Raw genomic sequence first — 22,593 nt, forward strand, 5'->3', positions numbered from 1 at the left:
ACGTATGATCTGTGGCCATTGTGTCCGATCAAGCTACAACACTATGTTGCCTTCTCGTGGCTCTTGGTGACTGAGGCTAGGCCCAGCGTGCTTATTCCCAAATGAACTTTCTCCCACTTCTAATGAAATTACACTGGTTAAGAATGGTTAAGGTGTCACGTCTTTGGGTAATGCTTTGTTGTAACTGAAAACAGGTGACTTTCAAATGACAGAAGTAGATTTAAGCCACCATGGCTTTTTTAATTTTTAAAAATGTTTTGCCAGGCATTTTTTTCTTTTTATTTTATTGAAACAGAGTTGATGTACAATGTTGTGTTAGCTTCGGGTGTTCAGCACAGATTCTTTTCCATTATAAGTTATTACAAGATGTTGAGTGTAGTTCCCTATGCTATACAGTAGGTCCTCATTGGTTATCTATTTCAGTGTGGCATAGATACACAAATAATACTCAGCCATAAAAAATATTTGCCATTTGCAACAACATGGATGGACCTAGAGATTATACCAAATGAAATAAACCAGACTGAGAAAGACAAATATCATATGATACCATTTATATGTGGAATCAGGGAAAAAATGACAGAAATGAACTTATTTCCAAAACAGAAATAGATTCAGAGACATAGAAAACAAACTTAAGGTTACCAAAGGGGAAACATAGTGGGAGAAGGATAAATGGGAATTTGAAATTAGCATATACATCCTGCAGTATTTAAAGCACAGAAAACCTATTCATTAGAATGTCTTTCTCCCACCCAAAAAAAATGAAGAGCAATGTAACTGGTTTCTGCGTTTTATGTGAATTCATGGTTCAGATCCAAAGAGTTGGGTCTGTTTGTCTTTAACGCAAGTTGAAGAATTGTGAATTTTTAATGTGCATGTGATACCTTTTATAGACCTGGTTTCTTAAGATAGTGTTGTGGTTTGATTTCTTTCAGAATTTCTACAAAGAGATTGAAAGGGAAGAAATGTACATACGGTACGTGAACATCAGGCTTCTCTACACCCTTGACCTGTTGATGATAATTGCTGTCTGTCAAATCCATGTTAAAAAGTATTTTATAATCATAGGGGTTTATCTTGTAGAAAATCGTGAAGGCTGGAGTTTGTATTTGGTGGATATCCTGGAAGTATTGTCAAGCCTAGGGCAGTGTGTCCAGGCTGATGTGGAGATTTGGGGGTGGAGGGGGTCATACTTAGCTCAGAAGCAAATTATTGCAAAGGGTTTTTGTTTCTCTTGACTGACCCTTATAGCAAAAGGCACCACTACAAATTTTAGTGTTTCACAGAAGGCCATATGATCAAATGAGAAGTCTAGTTTTAACTTCATCAGAAATAGGACAATATTATACATTTTCAGTCTATTCTTACCTGGATACCAAATTCTCAAGTTTTGTATTTTCTGCTGGATTTTTCTGCTTCACTTGCCTTTTTCTCTAGGATGTTGGACTATGATTGGCATCCTCTCCACATTGGTCTCTTTTAGTGGACGTGTCAAATTTTATCAAGATTACCACTTAGAAGACCAGAATAATTACATGATCCACACGGCATTAGTGTTTAATGATGGATTAGTTGCATCATTCAGCATGGTTTTGTTTCTCTCTTTTTTTTTTTGAAGTCTCTAGTCTATTTATTTGTATAAAGAGTAAACAAAGGCATGATTTTCTAACTTTTGGTTTCTAAGACTTTTTAACTTTCTCCTTTAAAAGCAATACATGTGAATATAATAAACTTTGGGGAAAACAATCAGTTTCTTTTATCCAAATGTAGGTTATTTTGTATTAAAAAGCCTTTTTTTTTATGGCAGAAGAATTCTTTTGATCACATTCACTGTGATCACTGGAGCTCTTTATTCTTATGAATTTGTATTTTTATGGATTTTGTATGTGTGTATTCAGACTCAATAGACATGTGAGAAATTGCAATGAAACATTGTGGCTTGCCATTGCCTTCTCCGAAACATTGTGTCAGCTCATTTCAAATGTATGGAGAAAAATCTGGAAAAGATGAGAAAGAATGAGAAAGCTTGAAGTACATTTGTGCCTTCGTGGGCCATCTTCAGTTTTGTCCTGAAAAGAGAATACTTAAATTTTAAAAAAGTTATCTATTGTTTATTACTCTGGTTGATTTTTCTTAATGCTTTGTGTACCAGAAGTTTCCAAGGCATTATGTATTGTGAACTTCGTAAAAAGAAAACATAGAGATGATTTGCTGTTGAAGTAGAATTTTGCTGTTGCAGTTCTCAGCAAACATTATTTTGTGACGCTTTCAGAATATACCTGTGTTTTGTCATCTCAGGTATTTGTACAAGCTCTGTGACCTGCACAAGGAATGTGATAACTACACTGAAGCTGCCTATACCTTGCTCCTCCATGCAAAGCTTCTGAAGGTAGTACAATTTACCATATACTTTTATGATCCTGTTGTTATAAATTATAAGATCATTTAATATTTGATTTTCCCATGACAAATTTTTAGTAAACCTGTAACTTAAGATTTTATGGATATTGATTCAATGCAGTGACATTAACAAAGAGAGTTAGGAAGTACTTTGATTATAGATTTGACTCCACTGAATGCAAATTTGACAAGATGTCAGAACAAGTTATCACCGAGCATCTTAAATACCCATTATTAGTCTGTCAGCTTGCAGTGAGTTAGGGACTCTCTGTTTCTTTATTCCTATCAACAGGACCCAGTAATGCTGGAGAGCAACATCAGTAAGAGGGAATTTCTGTGTTAGAACAGCTAAGAGGATGAGCCCACTGCTCGTAATCTCAGAAAACAGTATGTAGGGACCAGGTCTGGACTGCTCTCCCCGTGTTCCGAGGGTGTTTGTGGAGGCCTCCCGTGGGTCTGTCAGTGCTTGCTAGACCTCCTGCCTGACTCGCCTGGGGGTGTTGCTCCTGAGCTTGAGTCTGGCTTCACAGCTCTCAGCGATCATCTTGTTATGTAGATAGCTGTGGACATCGGTGTGTGTGTGTGTTGCCATAACATATTCACGCTCTTCCCCATGTCCAGTTTCAGCCCAGCTAGTCTTACAGAGTGAACTCCCAGTAAATAGCTGGGTGGATGTTTGTATTGATGGATGGAAAGATGGAAGTATGGGTGGATGGAGGGATGACTGTGTGGATGGGTCGATATGTGGATGAATGGTTGGATGAGTGGGTGGGTGGATGGCTGTGCGGGTGGATGGCTCTCTGGCTGAGTAGTTGGATAAATGAGGAAATTTCTTTACAACTTCTAGTTTTATGTTTGAAACCTTTAGCAGGTCACTAGACCATCTTTCCCATTATATCCTCATAAAAAAGTGACAAACTATAAACTACAGCTATGAGAATTAGAATTAAGTTGTGTCTCCATGTAAAGACTACTCATTCAAGAAATCCTGTGTCTAAACTCAAGCCGGTTCCCCCTCTTACCATCTGAGCCACCAGACACGCCTGAATGGGAGGAAACCGGGTGAGATTATGCTAAAGATGCGCAGTGTCTGTTGGATGATGAGAGGAACAAGGCAGAGGCCGCGTCAGGCAGCGAACCTCCAGCAAGAGTCTCCCAGCCCCTGGCCCAGTCCTTAACTCTCCAGTCACTTGCATGAAGCGTATAAAAAGAAGCTGGAGTGTAGAGATTTACCTCTGCCTGAAAACGAGAGTCCATTCCAGACCAAGCACAGTAAGACTCGCTTCAGTCTGAACCTCATCTCTAGTCATCCGTGGTAGCCCTCTGATTTTGCACCACATAAAACTCTGCCAAGGAACGTCACTTCTGAAACTAGGAATTCCAGCTAGGTCACTGCACACCAGCTGTCCCACTTTGAATTCTAACGGCTTTCATTTGTTAGAAACCCAAATTTTAGTAACAAGGCCATTTTGAAACTACAGAAATATTTCTTTTACACCAGGGAAATTAAAATGGGGTTGACAAGCTGCTTGGGCACCCTTGCTCTCTCTCAGAGTACGTAAACTTTTCTGTGGTGTGTGAATGTGTATGTGTGTGTGAGGTATCATTTATTTAATAATTACATTTATTGAGCACAGTCGGGTTTTTCACAAATGGTACAAGGATGTTTCACAAACCAAATCAGTGGGCCCATTTCCATTATCTTTTTCGCTGGGGTTTTGAATTTTCCAGTTAAATACACATAATCGCTCTTCATATCTTTTGCATCATTACATTTTGCAATTTTTCCTAAATATGTTTTGATATTGCAGTAAATGTGAATTCATGCTGGTTAATCAGCACACTAAAGAACGTTGCTTGTATCTTTATGAAAATTCTTCACCACGATTGATATAGTCTTGTTCGTGATGTAAAAATCCTCAAATAGGACCTTCTCTTTTGGTTAAGGCTATTTAAAAAAAAAAAAAAGGCAATAAAAACATCAGCCTTTAGCCTTTAGCAATGAAGTTATTCCATCTTAATGCTTAAGCGGAAGGTATAAAGCATAACTCCTTTTGGCGTTTAAAAATTTTTAGGTGATTTTGAACCCCAAGGAAGTGATATGACCTCTGAACTTCCTTAGCTATCTTATTGCGGTTACAGTTCAGAGCCACGCGCAGTTCCTCTGCCCCTCGGAAAAGTTGAACTCCGGCCACACGTAAAACGCCGCCATCAGTTGTGACTCGAGGCTGCGGTTGGGCTACACGCGTCTTGTTTGAAGGTGGAAAGCATTGCAGTGGCCTGAAGGCTTCTCATTCTTACTCGACACCCTGGGACCGGGGAGCCCTTCTGGCCCCGTGCTCTGCACCCTGTCCCTTGGAGGCCTGGGGCACTCCTGGGGCACTCTGGAGCCCCTCTGGCTTCCGGAAGGTGGGGGGAGTATGTGCTGTGACAGCCAGCCTCTTAGGGAGGCAGCATGTTCCCCAGGCCTCTTCTCCCCATTTTTGCAGGCCTGTCCCTCGGGCCTTTCCCCCTGCCCCTGGGCTTCCTGTCCATTTGTCATGCCCCCTAAAATGTGGCCCATGGCTCGTTCCATTGCTCCATATGTGGCCTTACCAAGCCTGAATCTGGTGCCCCCCAGCTGGTGGGGTACTCTACCCCAACTGCGGTCCAGGCAGCCTGCAAGCTGCTGCTTTCTTGGCAGAATCCCCCGTCTTCTTATAAGACCTGGTCAGATGTCACCTCCTGAGTCCAACCCATGAGCAAGCCCATCTCGATTCTTAACTCCAGGGAGCCTCCCCAGACCTCTTGTCCTGGCTCCTGCCCTTAGAAAGTGAAAGTGAAAGTCACTCAGTTGTGTCCGATTCTTTGTGACCCCATGGACTATACAGTCCATGGAATTCTCTAGGCCCTAATACTGGAGTGGGTAGTCTTTCCTTTCTCCAGGGCATATTCCCAACCCAGGTATCGAACTGGGGTCTCCTGCATTGCAGGATATCAGGGAAGCCCATAATGACCATGACATGTTTCCTGCAGACTTACTCCTGGCGGTTCAGATAGTAAAGAATCTGCCTGCAATGCAGGAGATGCAGGAGACACAGGTTCAGTCCCTGGGTTGGGAATATCTCCTAGAGAAGGGAGAGGCAAGCTACTCCAGCATTCTTGCCTGGAGAATCCCATGGACAGAGGAGCCTGGCGGGCTACAGTCCACAGGGTCGCACAGAGTTGGACATGACTGAGCGACTAACACTTTCTGTGGCACTTTCATTGTGTACCGCTCTGCTGTGGCCTGTGATGACACTCAGCCTTGACCTGGTGCCTTGCTGTTTAGTTGCTCAGTTGTGTCTGACTCTTTGCCGCCCTGTGGACTCTAGCTTGTCAGGCTCTTCTGTCCATGGTGGGATTCTCCAGGCTATCTTTCCAACCCAGGGATCAAACGTTGGCAGGAGGATTTTTTACTGCTGAGCCACCCAGGAAGCCCCTGCCTTGCACATAGTAGGTCCCCACCAAATGGTGAAGTTTATTGAACTTTTACATTTAGCGCCATGGATTTGTTGAGCATAAGTTCAGGAGTTTAGGTGTTAAATGACCTCGCCTTCACCTGGGGTGTCTCCGCTCCTTGCTGAGACCGCTGTGCGTCCTTCCTTGGTACTGTAAGTCCTGTGTCACATCTGCAAACACCAGCTTAGCCCTGACTCGTTGGGATCCACGTGCCTTCTGCTGTTGATTGAAACACTGAGCAGCACAGGAGCCGGGCCAGCGCCCAGGGAAGCCCCACTTGAGGCAGCCACAAATCACCCAGGGCCTCATTCATCCGGAAGGTTCCCAGGTTTCATGGGCAAGCTGACAGTTCCAGAACCTGCTGGGTTTCTCTTCTGTGTGAATCTCGACCAACTTTGCCTTCTTCGCATGCTTTCTCATCTTGAGGCCTCTGCACAGAGGTTCTGTCCACAATTCCAGGCCTGAAAGTCTGATGAGAGCAGCTCCAGCGATGACCCGAATCATGGCTGGAACGCTGCCCTGAATTCAGGACTTCCTGTGCATTCCTGAGTCCAGGGGAGGGAAAGGTCGCAGGGGCCGGTCCCTCCCCAGGCACCACTCACGCTTTGCTTTTGCCTCAGTGGTCGGAGGACGTGTGCGCGGCCCACCTCACCCAGCGGGACGGGTACCAGGCAACGACCCAGGGGCAGCTAAAGGAGCGGCTCTACCAGGAGATCATCCACTACTTCGACAAAGGCAAGGTAAAAAAAAAAATGCAGCTTTTCTGTTGTTTTCTTTTTGTGCACCTTCCTGCCATGTTGTAAACACATTTTTTTTTTTTAAATACATGGTGTTTGTGGAACCAGAAATTTGTTGCAGATTGTATATCTGAAGGCTTTGTGGATGGCCCTCCAGCTGGTGCTTCTAAGTAGAAATCCTACCAAAAAAAAAAAATCAATCATCCTTTTGTAGATGCTCTGCTGAAAGTCATGACCGAGCACAAGGTTTTTTATAGTCCTTGCAGAGGACGCTGATTTGGGGAAATTTGGGCTTCCCAGGTGCCGCTACTGGGTAAAGAACCCAGGCACATGGCAACTCACTTCTGTATTCTTGCCTGGAGAATCCCATGGACAGAGGAGCCTGGCGGGCTAATGATACACAGGGTCACCAAGAGTCGGAAGCGACTAAGCACACATGCACTGGCTGTGTTAGAGCTAATGCATTCCTTTGACAGTTTGAGTTTTTCTGTTGTCACTGAAACATTAATCCCATGGCAAGACCAGTGCTGCTCTTGTTGATGGCCTCTCCGTTAATTGGCTCAAACAAAATTATTTAACTGTTGACCTCTGCTAAAAGGAAAGCTGCCACCATTTTAATTGGGCAGCAGTGGATCTCATCCTGTAGTTCATGTGATTCAGATGACTAGTAACTAGTTTCTTAAAAGGTGAGAGGCTCCTTAGGTCTTCCTGGAACTTTCAATGCAGGGAGTGCAAGTTCAAGCCCTGGTTGGGGAACTAAGATCCCTTGTGCTGCAGCCAAGAAATTAATTAATTAATTAGCAGACACTTTAAGGGGGAAAAAAAAGGCTGGGGATGGGGGGTTCCTTCAGTTCAGAAGTTTGGGTTTTGGGTTTTTTTTTTAATTTTTTTTTATTGAAGGATAATTGCTTTATAGAGTTTTGTTGTTTTCTGTCAAACCTCAACATGAATCAGCCATAGGTATACATATATCCCCTCCCTTGTGAAGCTCCCTCCCATCTCCCGCCCCATCCCACCCCTCTAGGTTGATACAGAGCCCCTGTTTGAGTTTCCTGAGCCCTACAGCAAATTCCCATTGGCTATTTATTTTACATATGGTGATGTAAGTTTCCATGTTACCCTCTCCATACAGCTCACCCTCTCCTCCCCTCTCCCCATGTCCATAAGTCTGTTCTCTATGTCTGTTTGTCCATTGCTGCCCTGTAAATAAATTCTTCAGTACCATTTTTGTAGATTCCATATATGTGCGTTAGAATACAATATTTACCTTTCTCTTTCTGACACACTTCACTCTGTATGAATAGATTCTAGTTTCATCCACCTCATCAGAACTGACTCAAATGCATTCCTTTTTATGGCAGAGTGGTATTCCATTGTGTGTACGTACCACAGCTTCTTTATCTATTCATCTGTCAATGGACATCTAGGTTGCTTCTATGTTCTAGCTATTGTAAATAGTGCTGCAGTGAACAATGGGATACACGTGTCTTTTTTCAATTTCGGTTTCCTCAGGGTACAGAATCTTCCCCACAGCGACTTCTAAGTTGATTCTGTGCCTTCATCAGGACTCTTAACTCATCTTAGTGGCTGAGTAGTGTCGAATTCTTTGCGACCCCATGGACTGTAGCCCACCAGGCTCCTCCAACCATGGGATGTCCCAGGGAAGAATACTGGATAGAGTGCCATTTCCTTTTCCAGGGGATCTTCCCAACCCAGGGATTGAACCCAGGTCTCCTGCACTGCAGGCAGATTCTTTACCATCTGAGTCACCAGAGACACCCCTTTAACTCATCTTAGATACCTGCTGTTTTTTCTTTTTAACACTTTGAGACAAGTGAACAGGGAATTCCATGAAGGTACTCATATTCATTTCTTAGGACTGCGGAAACAGTCCTGCCCGCTGGGCCCCTTTAAACCTCAGGACTCTATGCTCTCGCTGCTCTGGAGCCTACAGAGCTGCAGTTGGGTGCTGGCCGGGCCGTGCTCGCCGAGAGAGGACAGTGCAGGGGCTGAATCTGCTCCCCGCCTCCCTCTGGGTTCTAGTGACACCAGCAGCCCTTGGCTCGTAGACGTATCGCTCAACTGCTGGCTCCTCATTCACGGGGAGTGGTCCGTGTGTGTCTCTGTATGTTCTTCGAAGAACATCGGTTTGGATTTAAGGCCCATGCAATCCAGTATGACTGCATCTTAATTTGACTACATCCAGAGACCCTTTTTCCATGTAAGGTCAGGTTCACAGATCCCAGGGGTTGAGACTCAGCGTGTCCTTTGAGGGGACACAATTCTAACCCCCAGCAGCACCTGTATCAGAAGAGGATGACAGCTGCTCTGTCTGTGGCTATCAACATAAAACAAATGCTTTTAAAATGATCACATGTGTTTTACTTGTTCCCCTCTGTCCTTGATATGGATTGGAAATCAAAATATTCAGAATAGCATGGAGATTGACCAGGGGCCACTTGGAAATGGTCAGTGAATTATACTTGGTCCTGTAGAGGAGCAGAATATATTTCTTTGTAGAAATGAGATGGTTTCACAGTTAAAGCCAATTATTAAAATTTTATTAGCTTAGCCAGAGAAATTCGGTTTTTCAACAAACTGCTAAAACAGTGTGGATCCATTCATTTCCCCAGTGGCTTTCTGGCTTACAGTGTCCTAGAGAAGGAGGGTGGTCAGGTGCTATGGAGCGGGCAGAACAGCAGGCGAGACCCTGCAGAGGCCGAGGAAGCCTAAGGGCCAGAGGCCACTGGGGCTGAAGGGAGGTGCGACTCTGCTGACGGTCCCTCGGGGCTCTCACGGCCTCTGACAGCACTGATGCCTCCATCGCGTCTCAGCTCTCCGCCTCCCCTCGCTCTGCATCTTCCGGCCACACCCCGGCTTCTGGGGCCTCATCCGTTGCAGCCTTTCTGCCTCTGCCCAGCAGGCCTCTGCTGCCCCTGCCTTTGGTCATCTTGTCCCATCTCAGCTTCATGTCACCTCTGCTCCAATGCCCACAATGCCCCCTTCTTTTCCTGTACAGCACTCACCACGATTTGCAACGATAGATGGGATACCAGCCAATCCTAAGGGAAATCAACCCTGAATGTTCGGTAGAAGGATTGTGGCTAAAGCTGAAGCTCCGATACTTTGGCCACCTGATGTGAAGAGCCAACTCATTGGAAAAGACTCTGATGTTGGGAAAGATTGAAGGCAGGAGGAGAAGGGGGTAACAGAGGATGAGATTATTGGATGGCATCACTGACTTAGTAGACACGAATCTGAGCAAACTACGGGAGACAGTGAATAACAGGGAAGCCTGGCGTGCTATAGTCCCTGGGGTCATAAAGAGTCTGACAGGACCTAGCAGCTGAACAACAATAATTTGCACATAGGTTTCTTTAGCGAGTCTCCCAACAGACCATGAGCTCTATGAAGACAGAGATCGCACGTATTAATCCTGCACGTGAATCTAACTCTGAGGCCAAGCTAGACACGTAATGCAGGGGCATTTGTTAGATGGACAAAGAAATCGATGAGAGAATGAGTGAATGCTCAGCATTTAAGGATGGTTTCTGGCAGATTCAGGATTGTCATGGATGGTAAGACAGTTGGCCTTCAAATAAATAATACATTGAGGAGCCAAGTGGGTTTGCTTTTGTTTTAAGCCAGTGTAGCCTCATATCAGGGGCTTTTCTCGGAGCTCAACTGGTAAAGAATCTGCCTGCAATGCAGGAGACCCTGCTTCAATTCCTGGGTCGGAAAGATCCTCTGGAGGAGGGCATGGCAACCTGCTCCATTATTCTTACCTGGAGAATCCCCACGGATAGAGGAGCCTGGCGGGCTACAGTCCATGGGGTCATAAAGAGTCAGACACGACTGAGGGACTAAGCATAGCACAGCAGTTACCCTGTGCCAAGCATTGTGCTAGATGCTTCCCAGGCATTATGTGTCCAGAAAGTCAGGTACCACATGTCCAGTTGAATATGATGTTTAACATTATTGTTAATAACAATATCAATAAAATAATATAATAGACCCATAACCATAGGAAGCAGCCTTATGGGCTACCAAAAGGGAAAGGGTGGGCTACCATCCATGGGGTCGCAAAGAGTTGGACACAACTGAGCAGCTAAGCACAGCGCAGCCCAGCCTCATGTGGAGGGAAAAAATGAACACGTTCCGCTGAGAACAGTGGCTCTGAACCCGGACCCTCAGGACACCTTTCAGGCTGACACACCTCGGTGGGGAGGGGGTGGATGAGACTGACATCAAGTGGGTCAAGGTCAGGGACGCTGCTGGACACCCTGGAAAGCAGGCGGCTCCCTGAGTGCAGAGTCATCCAGCCCAGAATGTCTGTAGTGCCCAGGCTGAAAAATCCTGGTTTTGGAAAAAGCCAGTTCAAGTGATAAAGCATTCTCAGCCAAAAGAGAGGGGCTGAAGGAATGTCCTCACACCCTCCTGTGTCTTGGAGGAGACAGAAAGATGGTTCTGGTAAAGCGAGCATTTGGCTTACCTGGAGTCAGGAAGGTTAACTTGATTAAACTTGTTCATCAAAGTTTAGGAGAATTGTCTTCACGGCAGCTCTTAGGGTTGCGTTGGCAAAAGAGATTGAAAAGTCACTTTTGAATACCCATAACTTCTCCAGGAGAATATTTTTTTAAAAAGTTTACTCATCCATGTAGAAACTAACATGAGGGTGAGTGCAGGTGAGGGAGAAGATTTCATCAAACAAAATTTGAAGTACCTGGGTGATGAGCTCCGAAGCAAAAAAATAAAATCATTTTAGCATCAGCAAGCATTCAATTTCCTGGGAACAAAAGAACAGGAGGAAGTAGTCATCATCCACCTTCTCCATCAGTTGGGATGGGCTGGAATCGGCTGGGGTCTCAGCCTCTTGATGTCTCAGTGAGGCTGTGCAGCCCAGGTGGTTCACTCATGCTGCCTGTCTGTCCCCACTTCTGGGGACCCAGGTGAGTGCAGCCTCAAAGGGACAGTGAGTCCCTGCCTGGCTCCTACACGCTTAGCTCAGAAAAGACCCACGCGCTGTGCTCTTGTGGTTTTTGGTTTTTGTTTATTTGGCTGTGCCAGGCCTGAGCTGCAGCACATGGGATCTCTAGTTGCAGCATCTGAACTTAGTTGCACCAGGTGGGATCTAGTGCCCTGTACAGGGGTCCAGCCTGGGCACCCTGCATTGGGAGCACAGAGGCTTAGCCACTGGGCCACCAGGGAAGTCCTCGTACTCATGCCATCAACTAAAGCAAATCACGCAGGTGGGTGGGGAAGTGCCCAGAGGGGAGGGCCATGTAGCAGCACCTGCATGTACCAGGTAAAGCGGGTAGACTACCAGGACATTTAATTAGACAGGTGAGCTGGGGTTCTAACCAAGGGCTCTCAAGGCACAGGGAAATTACCTAAGTATATGTATGTTCTGGAAAAGGCAGCATTCACTCTAATCCCTCAACTGCACACTTCCTGCCACTGGACACATGAAAACAGAGCACTGTACAGAAATTGGCGATGGGCCTTGAGCCCAGTTCCTCTGTAATGGAGTTTCTTTCCTGGATTAGGGAGGGGTTGGGAATGACGTGTCCCGGCCGGGCAGTGTGAGAGAAGGAGCACCAGAGAACCGGTGGCCACGATACCGGAAATCCTGGCAGGTGAGAAGTCTGGGCCACAGGAGGTCACAGCAGAAGACAAAGTTCAGCATTTCGTGCCAGACACATTCATTTAAGAAATAAGAGCAAGACATGCTCTTATTATACCTGTGGGTATATGTGGTGATTTGAGAAATAACCCCCTCCGTGACTTTTCTGGATTAAGACAGTGGCTGAGATCATTGCTACAGATGAAGAACTTGATGTTGGGAAGGACTGGGTGCCCACGTTTCTGTTTGCACATCCAGACTGAAATTCTTTTTTTAACATTTTTATTGAAATACAAATAATTTGCAATGTTGAGTTAGTTTCAGGTATACAGCTAAGTGATTCAGTTCCACACACGGACATACACACACATATATTCTTTTTAGATTATTTTACATTTTAGGCTATTACAAAATACTTAGTAGAACTTCCTGTGCTATACAGTAGGTCTTGGGACGGGGGAGCCTGGTGGGCTGCCATCAATGGGGTCACACAGAGTCAGACACGACTGAAGTGACTTAGCAGCAGCAGCAGTGTGTATATGTCAATCCCAAACTCCTGATTTATCTGTTCTCAACCCCCTCTGTCCCCTTTGGTAAACATAAGTTTGTTTTCTGTGTCTGTGAGTCTGTTTCTCTTGTGTAAAGAAGTTCATTTGTAACATATTTTAGATTCCACCATATAAGTGATATCATATGACATTTGTCTTTATCTGACTTCACTTAGTACGATCATCTCTGGGACCATCCATGTTGCTGCGGAGGGCGTTATTTCATCCTTTTTTATGGCTGAGCACTGTTCCATTGGGTTTATATACCACATCTTCCTTATTCATTTATCTGCTGCTTCTTGGGGGAAAAATATCTCAAAATGGGTGATAGGTGGCAAGTGATTCAACCCACGGGAACTGGAAGGAAGGGACCCTCCCAGCAGAGGTGACCCAGGGAGCCAGCTCTCCTGCAATGGGGGACCCTGACCTGAGCTGTCAGCTACGAGAGTCACGGGCCCCAAGCAGCCATTAACACTTGAAATACGTAACGTGCACTGGATCCTAAGGCTCAGCATGAGAAAAAGATGCTGTTATGAGCCAAACTGTGTCCCCTGGAAATTCATGTGTGGGAGCCCTGACCTTCCTGCCCCAGAATATGACTGTTGGAGATGGGTTCTGATCCAGGGTGGCTGAGCTGCTTGTAGAAGCGGGAATCTGGACACAGACACACTGAGCAAGGACTCTTGAGGACGCGGCTGAGGCTTTGCCCTACAAGCCGAGGAGCAAGGCCTCACAGGAAACCAGCCTTCTGACAGCTTGATCTCGGTTTCTAGGCTCCAGAACAGGAAGGAAATAAGTGTGTTTAAGGCACCCGATTTTTGGGGTGTGAGAGTGTGTGCTAAATCATGTCCGCTTCTTTGCTGCAAACTTATGGACTGTTGCTTGCCCCGCTCGTCTGTCATGGAATTCTCCAGGCAAGAATACTAGAGTGGGTTGCCATCCCCTCCTGCAGGGGATCTTTCTGACCCAGGGATCAAATCCACGTCTCTTACATCTCCTGCATTGGTAGGCGGGTTCTTTACCACACATGCCACCTGAGTCCTTTGTTATGGCAGCCTGTCAAATATCTCAGGAATTTTGTGTTTTTGATTACGATATTCCAGATAGAGTGAATATGACTAAAATGAAGGCCACTTTTTAAAATGTGGCTACTAGGAAAGCTAAAGTTGCACGTGTGTCTTGGCCGATGTTCCGTTGGATGGTGCTGCTCTGAGCCAGTCCTTGCTGTTGTTGAGGATGGTTTCTGCTAGTGCTTCCATCCACGGACTGTTAGGAAATCGATGCTTGCCTGCCCCTCCGTTTGGGGTCCTCACTGGCAGCGGCATTGCTTACATGCCTGTTGGGATGTATTCCTTACCCTAAATGAATATTTGAAAAACTGAAATAAATCTAAGAGAAACAGACTCTGACTTCACTGCAGATTCAAGACCCACATTTGAATTTTCTCCTGCATTGTATTGAAATCACAAGAATTTCTTCAGTTTGATTTTACACTTGTTTTATGTTAGGGGAGATAATTGCAATTCTGGTTTAGAACCGTATATTCAGCTCAGTGGTTAAAGAATCCACCTGCCAATTCAGGAGACACAGGTTCGATCCCTGGGTCAGGAAGATCCCCTGGAATAGGAAATGGCAACCCACTCCAGTATTCTTGCCTGGAAAATCCCATGGACAGAGGAGCCTGACAGTCCATGGGGTTGCAAAGAGTTGGACATGCCTTAGCAGCTACACAACAACTACAATTCAGGTGAGAGCCCTCCATACTACAGTTGAACTCAAAGACCAGCGATGGCTGGAGACCGCGCGATTGTAAAATAAATGGTATCTGAACCTGGCAAAGGTGTGACTGAGGTATTGCTCCATTGATCCAGGCTGTCCCCTTAGATGATTAAGGAAACCTTCACTCTGTCCTTAATAGGTGGGAACCTTTCTCATCCTAGAGCTTATTTTCAGTGTTTTAAATGTATGCAGCTTCCTAGGGGAAATAGGGACTTACAGAATCCAGTGCAGATTTGTGTTCTGGAAACTGTGCTCACAGGCCCTGAAAGGAGCTGGTGTCCATTGAACCCCTCAGACGTCGGACACCAGCGTCTGCGGGGACAGCCCAGGGCACCGCCATGGGACTGGGGTCAGATTATATTCAAAGTCTCTCCACCTCTGTGCTCAGAAAGCAGCGGCGCTGAGTGGATTTTCTGCTCCATTATATTGGACACTCCAGCTTTTGAATTAGGCCCTGTTATCTTTCTGTATTTCTTCTGCACAGAAATCACTCTTTTATTTTTGCTTTTCCACCATTTAAAAGTTTTGAATGTCTTTCAGCCCATTTCTTGGTCTTTTCATCTTTTTCTTTCTCTCAAAAAAAAAAAAAAATGTCATTTCCATCTGTTTTCTGTTTCATTCTTCTGCCCTTATTCCTTCCCGGACTAATAATTGGCCGTCACCCCTTTTCTGTTCTCGTTTCACCACCCATTTGAGTCCCTCCAGAAAGCCCGCCGGCAGGTCTTATCGCGGCAGTCGAGCGTTCTGTTCCCAAGATGCTCTGAGTTGTCTGTCTTATTGTGTTTGGTTGAGGCCTAGTAATTTTCAATAAAGCTCTTAATCCAAGTACTTCACTGAAAATTACCAGGCTTCTCTATGGAGGGCACGTTGAAAATAGAAGCTGTGCTCTCAGGGAAATGGAGTCGGAGTGAGGAACCAGCCTGGCACTGGCAAAGGGGGCTCATGGCTGACGGCCCACGTGGTGTCTGAAGCTCTGGGACTATTTTCGACTGCAGCTCTGTCTTCTCTTCCCTTAAAATAACCTCGCCTTGACGAAGTTTGCACTTTGCCTTGTGCCCAAGTCAAAAAAAAAAGGAGGCATCCTACATCATCCCGTGAACTAAAAATAGGGGTTTGGGAGCAAGTTTCCACTTTTAGTGAAATGGCTGGATTGCTTTTCTAAGTATTGGGGCTGACATTTTCTCATCCTCTGAGTTTCCTTTTGGAAAGCACAGTTGTCAGAGGAATTACAGGTACGAGCCTCCCATCACCCTCTTTCTTGGTACAGTCTCAGCATTTCCAGAATTTTTGAAAATCCTGATATTTGCCAGAATCTGTTCAATTAGCTAGAATTTGGCTGGAGTGAGCATAGAGATCGTGTGTTAATTATGACTGGGCTCCCAGAAAGGAACCATTTGTGATCAGCACAGAGGAAAGCAAGGTTTGCACTTGGCATCAACCCTGCCCCCATCTCCCCACCCTGCCCCCAGTCTCCTGGCCGCCAGGTGCCACCTGCCTGCACGAATTACAAGGGGTGGGGAGGCCAAAGGCCGGCCTCGAGCTGAGAAGTCTGGAACCAGGGCTAATGGATGAGCAGGCCAGTAGCAAAACCCGCCCCCGACTGTTGCACTGGCGGGTTCAGAGTCTACCAACCTAACAGGTATGGGAATGATTCCCCCTCCTGAGGAGAAAGGGCAGACTTCGTCAGAAGTGACTTGTAAACTGTGTCTTGGGCTTCCTTGTGGCCCAGTGGTAAATAATCCACCTGCAATGCAGGAGTCACAGGAGACGCAGGTTCGATCCCTGGGTTAGGAAGACCTCCTGGAGGAGGGTATGACAACCCATTCCAGTATTCTTGCCTGGAGAACCCCATGGACAGAGAAGCCTGGCGGTCGGACATGACTGAGGCTACTTAGCACACATCACAAGCTGGGTCTTGAAGAAAGAGATGAAGCTTGCAAGGCGATCGCTGGGAGGAGCTGGGATTCTGAACAGTGGCGGATGGGCAGGGATTCCAAAGAGTGGGAACCATATTGATCAGGCCAGGGTTTCTGAAGCCAGTCTGTCTGTCAGCGGGGTGAGGAGCAGGTCCTGGGAGCCAGTCTGTCCATGGCCTTGCATGTCTCCTAAAGATTTGACTTACTCCATAGTCACAAACGGGGCTTTCCAGGTGGCACTGGTGGTAAAGAACCTGCCTGCCAATGCAGGAGACGTAAAAGACACGGGTTCAATCACTGGGCCGGTAAGATCCGCTGGAGGAGGGCTTGGCAACCACTCCAGTTTTCTTGCCTGGAGAATTCCACGGACAGAGGAGCCTGGCGGGCTATAGTCCGTAGGGTCACAGAGAGTTGGACATGACAGAAATGGCTGAGCATGCATGCACACAGACCAGTGAGATTTTATGAACATAAGCAAGGTTGCCTTTACTGCCCTCCTTTCAGGGAGTGATTTGGGCTCATGGTGGCAGAAGCCCGGTGGGTGGGGGGCTGGGGCAGGGGTCCAGGCCTGAGATGTGAGGGCAGTGGGGACTAGGAGAGGCAGGGGACAACTCCAGAGGCTTGAAGTCAGCTGATTGCACAGAGTCACTCATATGGGGTCAGTGTCAGATGTGTGCACTCCCAGAGGAGCTGGGTAACCAGCATAGTTCAGAGGCCGGAGCGCAAGCCTCCCATGGCTGCAGAGCTGACAGGGGAGCAACTTCCAATCAGTGTGGGGAGGTTTGACTCCCTTCCAGGCAGCTCCAGCAGCTCTGAGTGTTTCGGCTCCTCTCCTTTAAGTGGGAATTCTTGGTCAAAGTCATTGATTTTCTAGCTGGCGGTCCCCAGGCTGTTTGGGACATCTCTGGCCTCCCCTCGGCCAGTCACACTCTCGGTCATGGGTCTGTATCAGTCCCTCCAGTCCAGGAACGGCTGTCTGTGCTCCCGTCCAAGGCTGCTCCCACCCCCCAGGCCCTGGACCCCCGGGCCCATCTAGGACATCACTCTGGCCCATCTCTCTTCTTCCCACTGGCCACATTGTTTTCCTCTCTACTGGCTAATACATGCTCGCCTGCTAAGTTGCTTCAGTCGTGTCTGACTCTTTGCAACTCTATGGACTGTAGCCCACCAGAGTCCTCCGCCCGTGAGATTCTCCAGGCAAGAATACTGGAGTGGCTTGCCATGCCCTCCTCCAGGGGCTCTTCCTGACCCAGGGATGGAACCCAGGTCTCCCGCATCAGCAGGCAGGTTCTTTACCAGCTGAGCCACCAGGGAAGACCTCATGCTCGCCTACAACCATGCTATTATTTCTCCCATCATTTAAAAAAGTTCTCTCTCATTCTAACTCCCCTCTCCAGCTACTGCCTGTTTCTTTTCTTCCTCAAATCCTCCTCCAAGAATTCTGTGTACCCCTCCTTATGCTTTCTGAACCCACCCCCATCACAGGTGCCCAGTAATTACTGCAGAATGAGGGGTGAGTGGCAGAGTGGGTCCGTTCTCCTTCTGATCAAACCACCAAGCAAAAGGCAACTGTTTCTTTCAATGCCTGGTTTAGGCTTTTTAAGGGCTTACAGAACTACAAAGTTCCTTTATTAAAGAAAAAGGCAAAAAAATCTCTTAAAAAAAATTGTTCGTTTCCTATTTTCCTCCCAGGGGCATTAAAACTGAGCAAATCATTTTCCATTTAGACTGATAAAGACTTGCTGTGGGGCAAAGAGGAACATGCTTTCGCAGGGCAATAATTCCTGAGTACGTGACAGTCCCAGAAGGCAGAATTCATCTTCGAGTCAGTGTGAGAAGCCTCTCATCAAGGCTTCTTAAGTCTGGCCCAAGTCCCAGATCCTGCTGTGTTTCCTGTCCTACTGGAGGGCAGGCAGCCCATCCAGCCACCTTTTTCAGGCGGCTGGTGTGGTGATGTGTGTGCTCTCAGAGAGGATGGTGTCATTAAGTGAAACTAGGCAGCTTTGGAGCAGACCACAGTGAGAAGGCTCCATTACAGGGGTAGGGGTGGTGATGCTGGACCTCAGAAACGTCTCCAGAAAGTGTCCAGCCTTTGCTCAGATCAGTGGAAACCAAGGGAGACCAGCAGGAAGACCCAGGATGCGGCGTGGCTCAGGGAGAGAAGGAGAGGCTTAGAGAGAGGAGAGGAGCCCACAAGGAGTCTCCATTCTGTAAAGGAGAGGACTTGCTGGACCCTCTCCCTGCTGGACCACACCCCTCAGAGTCGCCATGGAGACACATCTTTCCCAAGGACTCCAGCCCCTCATCCTCGGGGGACTGGGAAGAGCTGCTCACTCACATCACTCCTGCAGTGAAACCATCATTAGCCAGGTTGGAAGGCTACTTCTGGGCCACCCTGGCCCCCAAGCAACTGATGGCCCTAAACCAGTTCTCTGAAATCTTCCACAACGTTGAATCTACATCCCTTTACATGTCAGAGACCTGTGCAGGACCCTGGAAAATTAGAAGTTGCTAGAATATGACTCGTTTCCCAACAACCACCCAGAAAACCAGGTGAGTTTTAGAATGACTGAAATTCAAGCATCCCATGAAACATCTTGACTGGCAATTGGCTTACAGTTGGTGAGTGATTTCGCTCAGAGCTGCCCATCAGTATCCTGGTGGGTCGCAGCCGGGCTGTATTTTTCTTAAGGGGGCTGTTGTCCAGGCTGCCATCTCACCTTGCACCTGCTGCTACTCCCGACCCGGTGAGATCAGTGTTGTCCCCCTGCCCAACTGGTCACTCATCAACCTCACAGTTTTGTCTAAGAAAGCAACTGCCAATATGCTCTCTGTGGCCACGTCTAATGAAGAAGTTTCATCAGGGAGAAAAAGGATTTTCTGCTCATGAAACTTGCAGAGGTTCTGAAATAAAAGGTGATTATCTCAAGGGAATATAACCGAATATCATCTGATGAAAACGGGGAGTGGGGAGGGTGTGCTCCACGTTGCAAGGCCAAGGATGCTATGAAATGGATTCCGGACTTCAAATCGGAACACGAAGCTGAGCATTGATAGGGTGCTTTTTTCATCTGCGGCCGTGGTGACCCTCATCGGCCTACGGCACGTCATAGGAACATATGGAACAGGACCAGGGCAGGATGTTCAATCACACAGGTTAAAGCGACTCTTCTACCAAGATAATCTAAATCTCCGTTATATGGAATCTGTTTTCTCTCTGGCACAGAAATATTTTCCAAGGTATTCACCTGGGAAGTATGAATGACCCATACTCTGTAGAGCCCTAGCCAAGTAAAAGTAGCAGCAGATCTCCTTAATGCAGGAGCCTTTAAAACATGCAGGGGTGGGGGAGAGGAATATATGTTTATAGAAAATCTGACAAAACACAGCCATGTAACCCCTGAGTGAGTTGGATATTCACTCAAGACTTGTGTCTGTGCTGTGCGGCTCAGATGGGAAAGAATCCATCTGCAATGCAGGAGATGTGGATTTGACCCCTGGGTTGGGAAGATCCCCTGGAGAAAGGAATGGCAACCCACTCCAGGACTCTTGCCTGGAAAATTCCATGGACAGAGGAGCCTGGCGGGCTATAGTCCACGGGGTCGCAAAGAGCCGAACACGACTGAGCAACGTGCTTTTTCCACTTGTGTTTCTTTCAAAAAGCACTTACTTTTGCTAGGTATCTAAAGCAGCTCCTCTGTCTAGAAGCAGATTAAGCAGTGAATTAGAAGCCCTACAATTGTAGGCTGCTAAGGGAGTGGTGTATTCGATTGCAGAAGACTAAAGGAAATGCCACTGAGGGAGAACTCAACTAGAGGTAATGATTCCTTTGAAATGGAAATGTACGGAGCGAGGAATTGGTCACTGGAGCTTGAAAGAAACACAAAAAGTGGAGAAGCTCCCTCTTCTGAGACATGAAGGCTGGGACTCTGGCAAAGGACCTGAGCTCGCTGGGGCAGCAGCTGGAGACCTTCAGAGGGTGCAGACGTCGGAGGGTGAGAGCTTCGGCAGGATGGAGGAGCCAGGAGGGGCTTCCTGGGAAGAGAAGCATGTGGTCCTCCAAAGAGCATCTCAGCCACTTTCTCTCTCTCCTAGCTGCTGGTCCTGTCTCTGAAATCTTTCTCTCCTCTGAGCTTATCTTTATGATGTCTTTCAAAGTATTAAAATACAATTTCGGAATAGCTTTTTTCTCATCAAAAATAGCAGATGGTGTCTTTAAGCAGCAGCTGTGTAAAGACTATTTTAAGTCTATTGGGTGATTCAGTAATAAGTAAGGCCCTCGACCGGGTGGTTCTGCTAAGAAAAGGCAAAGACTGGCAGGCAGGTGAGGATTCAGTGCCAAGGGTGTGCCAGGTGTGGGGCCAGCTCCCTGTGTTCCGAGTGAGAGCCTGGAGTTAGGGGCTAGCTTAGCATCCTTGAAACCTGTTCCAGGAGGAGAGGGTGGAGGGCAGCTGGAAGCGCTGGGAGATGGTCATTGTCATGGGCTGAATGCTTGCATTCCTGCCAAAGTCGTATGTTGAACGACCCTGAGCCCTGGCCCCATGTGATGGTGTTTGGAGATGGAGCTTTGGGGGGTTCATTATGTTTAGATTGTGTCATCATGAGGGTGGGACCCCCAGGATGGGATTAGTACCCTTTTGAGAAGAGGAAGGAGATCTTGCTTAAGGCCAAACAAGCATGCAGCAAGAAGGCGACTGTCCGGAGAACCCTCACCAAGACCCGAATCTGCCTGCACCTTGAGCTTGAACTTCCCAGCCTCCAGAACTGTGAGAGGGAAGTGTCTGTTTTGTGGGGTTTTGTTTCGGCAGCTCCAGCTGAGACAGCCATCGAGAGCAGGGACTTTGGAAAACTATGAGTGTACCGCACTGCCTGCCCTTGGGCAGGTAACTTGCCTGTCCGACCCCTAGCTTCCTTACCTGCAAAACAGGTGTAATAATAACACCCACCTGACGTGACACTTTAAAGATGACGCAGGTGGCATCTTGCTGTACAAAGAGTAAGCTGGAAATCACTTGCCTTCTTGATCAGTGCTACTAACTTACGGGGATACTTCCAGTGGAGAAGTGGGCAGTTCATGTCTGGGGACACAGTATGTGAGGTGGTCTGACACTTTGCTAATTCTAAGTCTGTAGTTGTCACGTTTAATACTCAGAGGTTTGAAACCTGGGTCCTTCTGATAGTACAGAGAAGGGTGGGTGGCATCCAGGAAGGCCTCCTGGAGGAGATAGTCCCTCCGAATTTTCCATGTTCTCAAGTAGACCACTGTATTTTATTTCCTTCCCCCGCCCAAATAAGGGAGATTCAGGCCTACATGTGTCAATAAATTAGTCCACATATGTCAAAAGTTTATCAGCATTTTAATAAATGTTACCTGATTAGGAAACCCACTTTTAAACTATTATCATTCAAAATTCTCCCTTTCAAAACGATGGCAGGTTTTACATCCTCATGGTTCAGTTCAGTTCAGTTGCTCAGTCATGTCCAGCTCTTTGCAACCCCATGGACTGCAGCGCGCCAGGCTTCCCTGTCCATCACCAACACCTGGAGTTTACTCAAATTCATGTCCAATGAGTCGGTGATACCATCCAACCATCTCATCCTCAGTCGTCCCCTTCTCCTGCCTTCAATCTTTCCCAGCATCAGGGTCTTTTCAAATGAGTCAGCTCTTCGCATCAGGTGGTCAAAGTATTGGAGTTTCAGCTTCAGCATCAGTCCTTCCAATGAATATTCAGGACTGATCTCCTTCAGGATGGACTGGTTGGATCTCCTTGCAGTCCAAGGGACTCTCAAGAGTCTTCTCCAACACCACAGTTCAAAAGCATCAATTCTTCAGCACAGCTTTCTTCACAGTCCATCTCTCACATCCATACATGACCACGGGAAAAACCATAGCCTTGACTAGATGGACCTTTGTTGGCAAAGTAATGTCTCTGCTTTTTAATATGCTGTCTAGTTTGGTCATAACTTTCCTTCCGAGGAGTAAGCGTCGTTTAATTTCATGGCTGCAGTCAGCATCTGCGGTGATTTTGGAGCCCAAAAAAATAAAGTCTGTCACTGTTTCCACTGTTTCCCCATCTATTTGCCGTGAAGTGATGGGACCGGATGCC

The 22,593-nt window shown here is 46.9% G+C and overlaps 1 protein-coding gene across 2 annotated transcripts in view; it reads left to right on the forward strand.

Annotated features, from left to right (window-relative positions):
* DOCK1 (dedicator of cytokinesis 1) overlaps positions 1-22,593 on the forward strand; it is a 570,880-nt gene that overhangs the window by 501,197 nt on the left and 47,090 nt on the right. For both annotated transcript variants that reach the window (XM_055424405.2, XM_055424406.2), the window contains exons 36-38: positions 939-979; positions 2,302-2,392; positions 6,504-6,623. In XM_055424405.2, the coding sequence (XP_055280380.1) occupies positions 939-979; positions 2,302-2,392; positions 6,504-6,623 (252 nt within the window). The remainder of the gene's footprint in view (positions 1-938; positions 980-2,301; positions 2,393-6,503; positions 6,624-22,593) is intronic.

This window comes from Moschus berezovskii, chromosome 12 (genome assembly GCF_049115385.1).
Source record: "Moschus berezovskii isolate FMDL1 chromosome 12, NW_MosBer_1.0, whole genome shotgun sequence".
In the NCBI taxonomy this organism is placed as follows: Eukaryota; Metazoa; Chordata; class Mammalia; order Artiodactyla; family Moschidae; genus Moschus; species Moschus berezovskii.